Below are 13438 nucleotides of genomic sequence, written 5' to 3' on the forward strand. Positions count from 1 at the left end.
CTAAAATAAATGTAAAAAGCAAGATTGAATCTTTTATGTGTAGGTAAGAATCTACTTCTGACTCAAATATATATGTAGCTAGAAAAAGACATGTGTGTGTGTATGTCTAATATAAAAGCAAATATCAGTGGCAAAAGAAAGAAAAAAAAAGTTATATATTTGTTGGTGTTCAAGCCCAGACAACACTTAACCATCTTCAAAGTACAGAATTGTGCATGAATAAATGATATATGAGATAGTCACTCATTTTCACCTGATATTTACTAGTAATATATAATTATATTCTTTTTCACTTCCAGTCTTCTTAATGTCCCCTTCTCAAATCTTTTCCTTAGGGGTCTAACTCTGAGTCATGAATTCTCATCTTCACCACTTACCCTGTACTGAGACTTCCTCCCCGCTACCATCCTTATGATACAAAATTTTAATTTCATTACTTATTTTGAAAAAGTGACCAATTGCCGACTGTTTGCATTATTTACATTTATCAGCGTGTGTAGGCAGTGAATCTTTGTCCTGTAAGGTGACTTTGGTGAATTTCTTAGTAAAAATAGAATAGCAGGACCCAGTATAAAATAAATAGGATCTGAATAATCAAGATTTGGGAAGCAGGCCTGGAAAGTACTCTAATATTGCACTTCACCTTTTGAGGACTCTTTAATTTATGTACATCGCCATGCAACACTGACGCATTATTGCTTTCTATTTAGATTCCAGAGTCAGTGTCACAAAACCATTTCTGTTACCCCCTGTTGCAGCCAGCTCCCTTAGGAATGACAGCCGTAGCAGTAATAGTAAGTACATATGTCTGATTTAATGCATGCATGGCTCCAGTTAGCTTCTGTTAGGAGTATTGCATGAGCTTTAAAGGAAACTTCTGCAATCACCACTATTAATTCTGTTCTCTTACTATTCTTCCTGTTATGATTTTCCTGAGAATTAAATAATTAGGCTTGCACAATTGGATTTCCCTACAGCTGGAGATGATGTTTAATTGGGGTAATAAATTTTCTGCTAAGATAGTTTTCAATAAGGCATGAAATTACTTTTAGATGACTTAAGCTTTTTTCATTGTTGACTCGAAATATATTCTGCATGGAATTTGCCTGACAAAAAAATGGAATTTTAAAATGGAAAATACAGGTGCTGGCTGTGTAAAATTCCAAGGATATCTTCTGTTTTGTTGTGTATAACACTATTTTACTACTGTATGTTTGGAAATTTGATGATTTTTTTTAAATTTTACTATAAAATTATATGTTGGGGGACAATATGCTTCTTTCTCTGAAATTTCTATCCTTGTTCATGAAGAAGAATCCAGTTTTCTGGAAGTCTGATGTCCTTTTTTTTCCCCAAATGTAATCCAATGGACAGAGGAGCCTGGTGAGCTACAGTCCTTGGGGTCGCAAGAGTCGGACACAACTGACAGGCTAAACTTACCTCCCTAGGCAGAGGTCACTATAAGCGTCATTGGATTTACTAAATATTCTGACCCTTTAGTCTCATGGATGCTGTCGGAGGAAAAAATTCATCCTGTGATCTTGGCTGAGAGGATCGTCCCTTAAAAGTTAGTAATGGGACACTCTCATGTGTTCAAGAGCATCAAAGACCTCTCTGTAAAAAAGAGTAACCAATTTAATACAAACCCACAATAGCAATGCTGCAATTCAGAAATCAAAAGGAAAACCTCTAAAATCCAATCTGTTTGGGACGTTTTGCCACCAAAACCTGACTTGATGAGGCTATTTATAATCTTTACCCTTTAAAAGTGGGTATGTCTTTCACTAAGGCATGCCTTTCACTAAGAAATATTAATGCGTTTGACTATAGGGTGCTACTCATACCTCATTGAGGATATTATATAATATATAATATTTATAGGACAGAAATATTCTAAGATTTAAAATTCTGAATACCCATTGGATTTGAAAAATTTGAAGACACTATATATGTTAAGGTCTTTCTTACTAAGAATTTTATTAATCTTTTCAAAGAAGTGATTTTTGACTTCTAAAATTCTGTTAGTACTTCATTGATTTATAATCTTACCTTTCATAATTTCCCTACGTCTACCTTGGGTTTAATTTGTTCAGCTTGTTCTAACTTCTTAAGTTCTCAAGGTAGAAAAATTAGATCATTGACTCTAAACTATTCTTCTTTTCTAAAATAAGCACTTAAAGGTATAAATTTCCTTATAAGCAGCTTTAGCTGAATTCCACATATTTTGATATATTGTGTTTCCATTATATTTCTTTACAAATAATTTTCCTTGTGATTTCTTCTTTTGTTCATGGGAATATAAAAGTGGGTTGTTTGTTGTCTAAAAACATGTGATTATTCTAGATATCTTATTATTGGTTTCTAAATTAACTCCATTACTGTCAGAGAACATACACTGTAGTCTTGTGAAATTTATTGAGACATTTTATGAATATTAAAGTTTCAGGTGTAGCATTCTGAAATTTGAAACAAGTTGTTGGTAACTTTCAGATCTTCTGTTCTTATTACATTGTTTGTCAAATTTTTAATCATTTACTGAGAGGGGGCATTAAAAATCTTTCCTTTTGATTGTGGGTTTGGTTGTTTCTTGTTTTGGTTCTAAGGTTTTTGCTTCACCTACTTAGCAGCTCTATTATTAAGTACTTATATATTTATTATTGTTATATCTTTCCTGAGTAACTGACTTTTACATCTTCCTGAAATATTCCTTATTAACTCTGCTAGAGCTCTTGTTTTGAAGCATATTTTGTTTGACATTGGTAGAGCCAGCCTTTCTTATATTTACTCTTTTCATATATATTGTTTTTCTTCTTATGTTTATTTTGAAAGTATATCTCTGATAGACAGGATGCAGTTGGGCCCTGCTATTTTATCTAGTCCCTTATTTTCATTAATTAGGCTGTTTCATCCATTTTGTATTTAATAACAGTTATCGGTTTGGTTAGATGTAGGCCGACAATTTTTTTACTGGCACCACATGCTTACTGATCCTCTGTTCCTCCTTTGCAGCCCTCTTGTGTGTTCATTGATTGATCGACTTTTAGTGCTCTATTTTAATTACTCTGTTGTCTTTTCCACAGCACCTCTTGACATTTTGTGGTTGCTTTAGGAGTTACCATATACATCTTAACTTGTAACTTTATTTAATGTTGCAGCACTTCAGAAACAATGTAAGAATCTTGCAACAGGATAGTTCCACTTGCCTATAACCATCTTTTGTGCTGTGCTGACATATATATTTACGGAGGTTATAAACCTCACAATGCAGTCTTAAAATTATTGCTTAAGCCCATCTTTTAAAAAGAAGGGAAAAAAAATATTTTCCATTTACCCACATATTTATTATTTCTTGTTACTCCTCATTTCCTCTTGTAAATCCAAGTTTCTGTCTAGCGCTAATTCCTTTCTGGCTGAAGAGCTTCCTTAGCATTTCGTGTAGTGCAGATCTGTTGCCAACAAATTCTTTTTCTTTTAATAGAAAAATGTCTTTGTCTTCAGTATTGCAGGTGCTTTTTACTAGATACGAAATTCTGGGTTAACAAGAGTTTTCTTCTTTGAGTCCTTTAAAGATGTCACTCCATTGTCTTCCTGCTTCTATTGTTTTTGACAAAAAGGCAGCCAGCATTTATATGATGTTTTTCCTTATATGTACTGAGTCATTTCCCCCCCGCCCCGTGCCTTTCAAAATTTACTTCTGTTTTAGGAGTTTAAATAAGATGCGCCTAGGAGTGGTTTTCTTGTTTGTCAAGCTTCTTGGATATGTAAGTTTAAGAATCACACATACGTACAATCACACACATAATAATCCCACATATATTATTGATAAAATCAGTCTCACAGATCATGGAAGTTTTGTTAATTTTTTTTCCAACCTCTCTTTAATATTCAAGATGAATAATTTCAACCTATTTTCAAGTTCCCTGACTTTTCTGTCATCTGCTAAATTTTTCTTCCAGTAAGTTTTCCTTTTTCCATTAATTTTTTTTATTAAGACTTTATATTTTTAGAGCAGTTTAAGGTTTACAGCAAAATTGAGGTGAATAGACAGAGATTTTCCATACACTGCCTGCCACACATGCATAGCCTCTCTCATTATCAACATCCCCCACTAGAGTGGTGCATTTGTACAATGGAGGAATCTTCATGGACACCTCATATCACCCAAAGTCCATAGTTTACATAGGGCTCACTCTTGGTGCTATCCATTCTATGGGATTGAATCCAGTGCATTTTTTTCATTTCTAAATTTGTACTTTGTGTTCTAGAATTTTCATTTGATTCTTTTTATATTTTATATTTTTCTGCTGAGATTTTCCATCTGCATATTCATTATGACAATATTTTCTTTTTTGGCTCTTGGATATAGTTACAATAGCGTATCTAAAGTTCTTGTTTTCAAATTTCAATATGTAGGTCATCCCATCATGGTTTCTATTAACTGATTTTTTTTTTCTTCCTGATTGTGGGTCACATCTTCCTTTAGATAGCTAGTAATTTTTGAACATATGCTGGATATTATAGGTATTATGTTGTTGAATATCTGGATTTTGTAGCATTCCTTCAGCGACTATTTTATTCTGATAGGCAGTTAGTTCAGTTCCTAGCAGATCAGCTTTCTCTTCTTTCCTAGGCTTTTTTTTTTTTTTTTTTTTTTAAGCTTTCTTAGAGGGTGGAGGGAGAGTAGCCTTATTTCTAAGGCATGGAGTCGCTGAGCTATTTCTTGAATGCCTAGAAAATCTCTCCATTCTTGCTTGTCAGAACTTCTTTGTCTCTGAATTGACTGCTAGGGTCTTTGTTTAAGTCATGGTTTCCCGGACACTGTTTATTGCCAGCTTTTGTGAAGTTTCTCCCTATGCATGTATAGCTTATTATTCAACCAATGATTGAGTCTCCTCCAGACACTTGTAGCACTTCTTTTCTGCACAGTTCCTCTCCCCAAAATAACCCTGCCTCACAAACCGCCCTGCCTTCAGCTAAGGCAGCAGCCCTAAGCTTCATTCTCTGATTTCCTATCGCAGTGAGGCCACTAAGTCAAAAGCTGTCACCCATCCAGCAAGTCGGGACAGTTGTGGGTCTCATCTCTTGCATTTTCCCTCTCCCAGGGATTACACTCCTGCATTGCCTTTTGGTCAAGGTCTGAAAGTAGTTGCCTTGTATAATTTGTTTAGTATGATAATTATTTACGTTGGGAAGGTTAAATTGCTATCATCAGGGTTGAATGCAAAATCTTTTCTACTTACATGACAACTGAATATATAACACCTGTTCGGTCCTATACCTTTGAGACTGTCGGTAGTTTTTAAATGACAATGTGAATGACCAGACTTGTTTTTTGTTTCCCTTTTTCTCCCTTTCTTCTTTAAAAAAAGAAAAAAAAAAAGTGGGTCTTGCATGATTGATCAGCAGCTTTTGGCTAGGTGTTCTCACTCATGAATATGGCACTTAGATACCCATGGATAGGACTAGCTGTTATGGAGTGTATAGTCTCATAAGAGAAGCAGACACAAATCAAAATATTCATATTTTATGTTATTTATACTATATTTAATAGAAGTATGTAAATGTCTTTAGTTGTAGCATAAGGAAAGTAAGAAGTTTTGGTGCATATGGTCAAGGAAATTTGAAGAAGCCATGCTGTTTTCAGGGATAAGACCCCAATTGTTGCCATACTGGTCAGAGGACCATGGCATATGATGGAGCAGTCCAGAGGTGTAAGTGCCCTCTCTGTAGCTTATAAGGGAGAATCATGGGATAAGGTAAACATGTAAAAATTATCCAGAGGGAATTGTGCTTTCAAAGTAATGGTAATATTCTTTGTACCAAGCTAAAGTGTGTTTTAAAAATGTTTAAGTTTGCGATCCTTACAGACAGTATATTTAAATGACAGAGAGAAGATCCTTACTTTGACATTACCTTACACATCTTCTAGAAAGACCACTGCCCAGCTCTAGCCCTTGGTTAGCTGTGTGATCTTAGGCTAGTGTTTTAATCGCTCTGGACTCCTCGATCAAACTGAGGTTGATAATCTTTCCTTCATAAGTTTTCTATGAGTCTTAAATGAGTCAGCACATGTGTACTTAGCACCGTGCCTGATGCATAGTACATGTTCATCAAGAGTTATTAGAACAATTAAGAGGCAGCGAGGCCGGGTCAGTAAGTGGCGAGCCTGCAGTGAGCTCTGAATCAAGGGGAGAGTACTGAGTTGCATGTTTTCTAAGAATTGAGAAGAGAGACGTATTCATGGGCATGGTGCCCATAAGCAGACTCACTCTACAAAGAAACTCAGCAGAACTGTAGCACAGGTTTTTGTGGTCTGTGTTTGTACAGATGTCCGGCATTATTAGTCACACCACACAAGTCAGTTCCCACCAGTTTTGAACACTGAACAGTTTTCATAATAATGAGAACAACTAATAAGAACTCAGGAATTCAGGATTACTCAAATCCTGTCCAGATGAGCTTCCCCACCCCCATAAACTTAGAAGCATTTTTATATAAAAGCAACACTTTGGACCCAATACCCTTCATTTATGCTTCCCAGGTGGCATTAGTGGAAAAGAATGCCCCTTCCAATACAGGAGACAGACACAGTTTCGATCCCTGGGTTGGGAAAGTCCCCTGGAGTGGGAAATGGCAATCCACTCTAGTATTCTTGCCTGGAGAATTCCATGGACAGAGGAGCCTGGCGGGCTACAGTCCATGGGGCCGCAAGGGTCAGACACAATTGAAGTGATTTAGCACACACACACACCCTTCATTTGGCCCTTGAGGCACATAATTCAGATCTCATTGACCCCTGATGGATAGCAGCAGTAGCAAGTATTGGGAATCACGCCTTGGAGGTGTAAGCAAGCCTTTTCTAATGGAGTAGATTTTCTCTCCTGGAAGAGGGATGGCAGGATCACTGAAGAGGACCCAAGGCCCAGCTGTGAAACCATTTACATGAAGAGTAGAAATAAGGAAGTGAGGCCTCTGTAGAAGGTGACGTCAGCTCCTGTGGATCTGACCACCTCCTATCTCCTTTTCTCTCTCACACAGGAGGCCTGGTGCTAGGTGTTAGTCAAAGTCCAGAACTTTGCTCAGGGCCACAGTCCTCGGGGTAGGACTTTGGTTAACAAGTCACAGTGTTCTGGGAGAGCGAGGTGTGCTTTCTGTAGTCGCTCCTCCAGCTTGGCTTTATTTGCAACACCTCCCCTGGGGGCTGTCCTCCCAGCTGAGAAAGATTTAGAGTGGGGAATCCCAGAGCAACTCACTCTGTAACAAGTTCTTTCGGCTTACTGCTGGTGGGTATGATCTTTCCTCTGGTCTGACTAATACTTCAAGATTTGGCCTTTGGATAGAACAGGAAGAACAGATGGTTAGCTGCCTTGACTCTGGGACATCTGGCTTCTCAAACATGGGCAATGGAGTTCTCTGTAGCACCATCCCCACTGGTTAGTTTTCCACTGAGTCTGGGGACAGAATATTCATAGCTTTCTTTGTTCTCTGTATATGTCTGGATATGTCACTTGGCCAAAGCATAATCACATGCCAGCAATCAAAATAGACAGTGTTGGCCGTCAGTGGGAATTCGAACATGTCACTGGAATACAAACACAAATACCCAAATTATTATTTACCAATAGTGATACAAACATTTCTAAAATGGCCAGAATTGCCTGTAACTCCAAACACATTTCCTCAAAGAAATCACTTTTATAAATAGTAGCAAAATCTCAGACAAGCACATATAATCTTATATAACCCTTAAATAGCTTTATTATTGTAACAATAGTGTTCCTTCAATTATGACGAATCCCATTTTATAACTTAGGCTTATTTTGGTGATAAAATTCATGTTGAGGTTTTTTTTTTTTTTTCATGTTGAGTTTTAAGATGCCTAAAACATATTTCCCATGGGGTTGGCCAAAAGATCTGTCAGTCTGGTCTTAGGAAGTGATTCATAGTTACATGAATAGAAGAGTCCAGTTCTTTACTCCATCTCCTTTAAGTATAAGGGGCACCATTACTCACCATGTTCCCCCTACCCTGCCCCAGCGCACACCCAAACTTACTATTATGAGAACCTGTTTGGAAACATAAGAATTGTAGAATTAGTGAGTTTTCTGTTCCAAGTTTCCAAATGGTAGGGAGAAGGGCAATTCCTATTCTCACTACAATAGATAAGATTTATTTCTTGCCTCTCAGGTTAAATCTATAAGTTTATTTTTCCCTCTTAAATGCTAATACACATACAGTGGTTTGATTCTTTTAGATCATGTACTTTAGGTACTTAATATTAAATAGGTGACTGTAGGCTGACACAGTAACCCAAGTATCATTGCCAAATATCAGAGCCCCAAACAGTCACTTGTACCTAATTGGCTTACATTTTGATCATATGACTGCTCAAAGTATATAATTTATAAATGTATTACATCTTCCAAAGAGAACTGACAGTTTAACTCTTACAAGTTGACACACACATGTCCATGTTCTCAAACAAGGAAGTTGTTTCTTGTAAGGAGACAGGAAAAATCTGTCAAAATGTTAAATTTTGTGATGGAAGCAAGAGACCCTTAGGGGAGTTTTGTTGTTTAATTCCTGAATCATTCTGCTTCTCGAGAAATATCAGAGCAGGATGAAGGGAGGTGTTCCAAGTTGATTTCATGTGCAGGTTTTCTCTCTCAGTTATATGGGGAAACACTGGTGTTTCCAGCCATTCTTCCCTGTTCAGTAGTCTCTGGCTTTCTAACATAGAAAGCCTGAAAAATTGAAACCTTTAGTCCATAGCACTGTGCAATGCACTGCTTGGTATCCAGTAAATGCCATGAAGAGACACCATAATTCTAAGCTTGAGGTCCCTGAAAATACCCTAAGCATAATGTTCAGATATTAACTTAAAATTTGAGACAGGCCAGACATAGCTTGATGCATCAAGACCTTGATCAGGTTGCAGAATGTCATCTTTAAATTTTCTTGGCAAGATGTGACATGTAAAAAAGTGAAAAGGTGTTAGAAGATAAAGGCATAGAAGATGGATTTGCTTGATTAGATAGACATCATTTTCAGGTATATGTTATCTGTGTTCCCTATGGGTCCACATTAACCAAGTCAGGCAGCCTTCTGCCTGTGGGGTTTCTTTTTCACCTTATATCTTTCAGAAACTACATGAACTTGTATTGAAAGTGGAAAAATCAGTATGTTAAATATTTTAAACAGATAGGTCCAGAGTACATTTCAGAAACAGTTGGGAACAACCACAGCATTAAGAGCAAAACCTCTGGCATGGATATGGGTATGTGGTGTTCACCACTGTACTGTTTAAATTACAGGGAAGGCCTCAAATTCCACTGAAGATTCCAACCTACAATGGGCAGCCGTAGCATTGCCAGCGTTCTTTTCTCTTGTGATCGGGTTTGCTTTTGGGGCCTTATACTGGAAGGTAAGTGTTGTTGTTCTTTTTTTTTTTTTCCCTTAATCAAAAACTTTACATATTTATTTGTTCATTCTACATTACGTAAATGGTTAACTGCCGTTTTCTAAGAAAGGATCCTACCAAGAAAACAGTAAGATAGGATATGTCTTAAATTATAGCCTCCACAGAATATAAACCTTAGAAAGGGTCCCCCATTCCTCCTTATGTTTTGAAGACCACTCCTCTAATTGAGAATACATACTTAAGAAAATGAAAACTGGTTTTATTAGTCTGAACTGAATATAAAAAGGAATAAATATATGATGTGCTTGAAATTAGCTAGAAATGCCATTTGTATGATCTGCTATTTTTGGATTTCTACTCTTGTTTCTCTTCTCATTGAAGCCTGTCTGAAATTTTTAAATGTGCTAAATGATTGCAAATCAGCTTTTTGAAATGTCTTTTTAATTTGATTACTATTGAGATCTTTGTTTCTTTACTACTCTTTCATCTCCAACATCCTGAAACTTTTGAGTGATAGTACCATGCATTTTTCGTAATTTTCTTACTGCAAAAGTATTTTCATAGGCTGCCTGCTGACGAAGACATGGAAGTGAAGACTATTTACCTCTTAAATAGGACATGATAATTTTTTAATACATATCATTGTTCTTTTCCCAGAAGAAACAACCAAATCTTACAAGGACAGTTGAAAACAGACAGATTAATGAAGAGGATAATGAAATAAGGTACTTCATTTTACTAGAGATGTTCATCAGTAAGGTTGGCCCCGCCACTTCACATACCATGCATGTGCTCATAACATCTTTTAAGAAGTGTTTCACCCTCACGATGGCAGCTCCTAATCAATGTCTTCCCACTTTTAGCTCCATTTCTGATCTCCCATTGTCTCTTCAGTCCCACATCTCCACTTACCTGTGAAATACCTTCACAGAATTGTCTTCCTGACCCTTCTTAGGGTATGCGCTCTCTTTTTCTATAAGCAGCAGAATCTTGCTCATCGTGTTCCTGGTCATGGAGCTCGGGAGGCACGTTTCCCATCCTCTTTCCCACACTATAACCGAGACATGCTTAGTTCCTTCTTTAGCAGCAGTGATTATTTTCATCTTGTCTGAGTTGCTGCCATAGAACCTTCCTTGGCCCTTCTAAATTCCACCTTCGTCTCCTTCTGTAAACCCCATTCTTGATATCACCTCCTAGTCAAGATATTTTCTGTGCTTTTCTCTTTCACACTTCATATATTTGACCTCACTCTGGATTTTGGAGCCTTTAACGTATTTCAGCTTACTCAGTATTTTTTTAAAGCCAGATACAAAATTTGTTTTAAGATACCTTTTGTCTTATGATAGTTGACTTCTGATCACTATTTTACTCTTTCCACATACTGCCCAGGACCAGTACTTTGACTTTACACTCAGTTATGGTTTTTCCATTTGGCATGTTATTTTCTCTTATATCATGTTGCATGTGTATGCATTCACATATTAAGCACATATAAGCATTTTCTGTATATGTATCTGCATATGCATAGAGAATTTTTTAACTAATTGGGGAGACTGTGTTGAAGTCCTCCCTATAGTAATATTATGAAAGTAAACTTCCCACCCAATTTTGTAAGCTTTTTGCTCCTGTATTTATAGAAAAGTAAAAACTGCCCTTTACAGTGCCCAGGTCATGATATACTTCAGAATCTGTCTTAAAGCAAATAAGCATGTTTCTTGGTTTTCAGCATGTTGCAAGAGAAAGAGAGAGAGTTTCAAGAAGTGTAATTGTGGCTTCTATCAACACTGTTACTTTTGTACATTGGTAAGTTTTTAGAATTCAAGCTAAAAGATATAACGGGAACTACACAGTATCCTGGATGCCAGAATGTATTGTCTTCTATCAAGCTGATGTCAGTATGTCAGCTGAAACTGTTACACTGAATTGTGCATTCTCAAGTTTTGAAAGGCAAGCGGTGTTACTCCAGATTAGTGGATCCGTCTTGTATAGGAGTTATACAAAACATTAACAGTTGAGTGTTTCCTTTTTTTTTTTTTTTCTTTTTGGCCACACCACATGGCTTATGGGATCTTAGGTCCCTAACAAGGGACTGAACCCACGTCCTCAGCAGTGAAGGTGTAAAGTCCTAACCACTGGACTGCCAGGGAATTCCTGAGTGCTTATTTTTGAGGCCAGAAAATAAGCAAGGGGAATAGAGCAAAGTAGGACTAAAATTAAATAGAAGAAGAATAAATAAAACCAATTTCAATTCGCTGTGGTTATTCTAACATGATAGGAAACGTATCTCATTTGTTAAATGCTCAATCAAGTGCAAACCAAAAACATTTCCTTGCTATTTTAAGGAAAAGGAGTAGAGGTCAAAATCCCTTGTAGTCAGGAGAGGGAAAGCATCAAGGTAAGGTGCCACCTGCCACATGACTGGTCTTCATTGTGCCTCATCACAGTCCAGAACCCCGGACGCACTGAATACAAGCCAGGGATAGATACCTGAGGTTGGGGTTGTGTGGGTCTGTGGAGGGCTCGGGGAGAAGGAAGACCAGGAGGACAGGACTGGGAGGGCACTGTTATTTACATCTCCTCTCCCCTCTCCTGTCTACTGCCTTAGCTTCCAAAATAGTTGCAGACGTGGTGTGGGGAGCACCCTGAATGGCACTAACCTGATCCATCATCCTGCATGCTCGTCCCATTTTACTGCTGCCAACTGGCTATTACTTCTGTTCTGCCCATGCACTCGCATGTATTCCAGTGGGGTATGAGTGTTCTTTCATTTTTCTAAAGCTTCCGTTCTTCCCCTGGTTGGAGGATCATTTACTTGCCCAGATTATTACAGACGCGGTCTCTGGGGAGCTTTGCCTTTTACTTCCCTGTCACTGTCCGTCCAGCTCTCCCTTCTGAATCTGGGACAGAGATTTCTCTCTCTACTGAATCTTCCCTGGGGAAACTAGGTCACAGAGTCTCTTGTCTCCTCCAGGAACTCTCTTTTTATCAAACGTCATTTTTTAGAAACCCAAAATAACATCATATAATAATAGTAATTTTGTCGCATATGCCTCTCACACTTGAACCCTGCTATTATGCAGACTTCATTTTTACCTTGAATCATGCCCTTGATCACCACGTCTGGGGCATGAATAGCACTCTCTCTTTTTTCTGCTCCCATCCTAGCCCTCTCTAGACTCATGTTTCCTATCAAATACTGTAAAGGAACACTTGACTCTATTTTCAGGCCCAGTATTCCCTAAGCTGAAATAATTGTTATTCCTAAAAACTTAACTTCTCTGCCCTTGAATCCCAGTACAAACCTGCTGCTTCTTCCCTATCTGCTGTTTCAGTTCCCTTAAGCCAGACATCCACCACGCACACATTAAGTGGTTAATTGAACCTTCAAGGTTCAAGTTATGTCCTCTGTGGTTCGCTTTTGGATGGCATCACTGGGATCCTGTTTTGGCACACAAGTCATGTGGTATTTAATTGTGGTACTTGTCCTGTGACATTTGGAGAATGGATTTTGATGGAAAAGCCCAGGGCATTGGCCTAGGAGAAAAAAAAAAAAAAAGATAGCATTTTAAAGGTTGTAGTCAAGCAACTAACACATGTCTACCAGTCAGGGGACATGCAGACAGGAACCGAGGCTGTCTGGTTCTTGCTGTATCTCCTCACGAGCACCTCAGTTGTTGCCTAAGCATTGGAGGCTCTCCGTTGATGTCTATTGAATGAGTGACTGAGGGGATAAACAAACCCTAAATGAAAAGCTTATTAAGTGGTAAGGAATATAGTTCTTGGGAAATGACCTTTTTTAAAAGGTTTTTTGTTTTACAAGATGAGTATGTTTTTAGAGATCTGCTGTCCAACATAATGCTTAGAGTTAAAAAAAAAAAAAAAGCTATATTGTGTATTTAAAAATGTGTTCAGAGGGTGGATCTTTTTTTTTTTCTTTTTTTTTTATTTTTTCAGTGGGTTTTGTCATACATTGACATGAATCAGCAATAGATTTACACGTATTCCCCATCCCGATCC

The 13438-nt window shown here is 37.6% G+C and overlaps 1 protein-coding gene across 2 annotated transcripts in view; it reads left to right on the forward strand.

The window, feature by feature from the left end:
• Window positions 1-13438, forward strand: part of KITLG (KIT ligand) — a 97073-nt gene that overhangs the window by 72483 nt on the left and 11152 nt on the right. Inside the window, exons 6-9 of one of the 2 annotated variants that reach the window (XM_043446400.1) lie at window positions 711-794; window positions 9315-9424; window positions 10079-10146; window positions 11148-11224. In XM_043446400.1, coding sequence (XP_043302335.1) covers window positions 711-794; window positions 9315-9424; window positions 10079-10146; window positions 11148-11187 — 302 coding nt within the window. In that variant the 3' untranslated portion in view covers window positions 11188-11224. The remainder of the gene's footprint in view (window positions 1-710; window positions 795-9314; window positions 9425-10078; window positions 10147-11147; window positions 11225-13438) is intronic. The other variant, XM_043446401.1, reaches the window with a different exon arrangement.

This window comes from Cervus canadensis, chromosome 25 (assembly GCF_019320065.1).
Source record: "Cervus canadensis isolate Bull #8, Minnesota chromosome 25, ASM1932006v1, whole genome shotgun sequence".
In the NCBI taxonomy this organism is placed as follows: domain Eukaryota; kingdom Metazoa; phylum Chordata; class Mammalia; order Artiodactyla; family Cervidae; genus Cervus; species Cervus canadensis.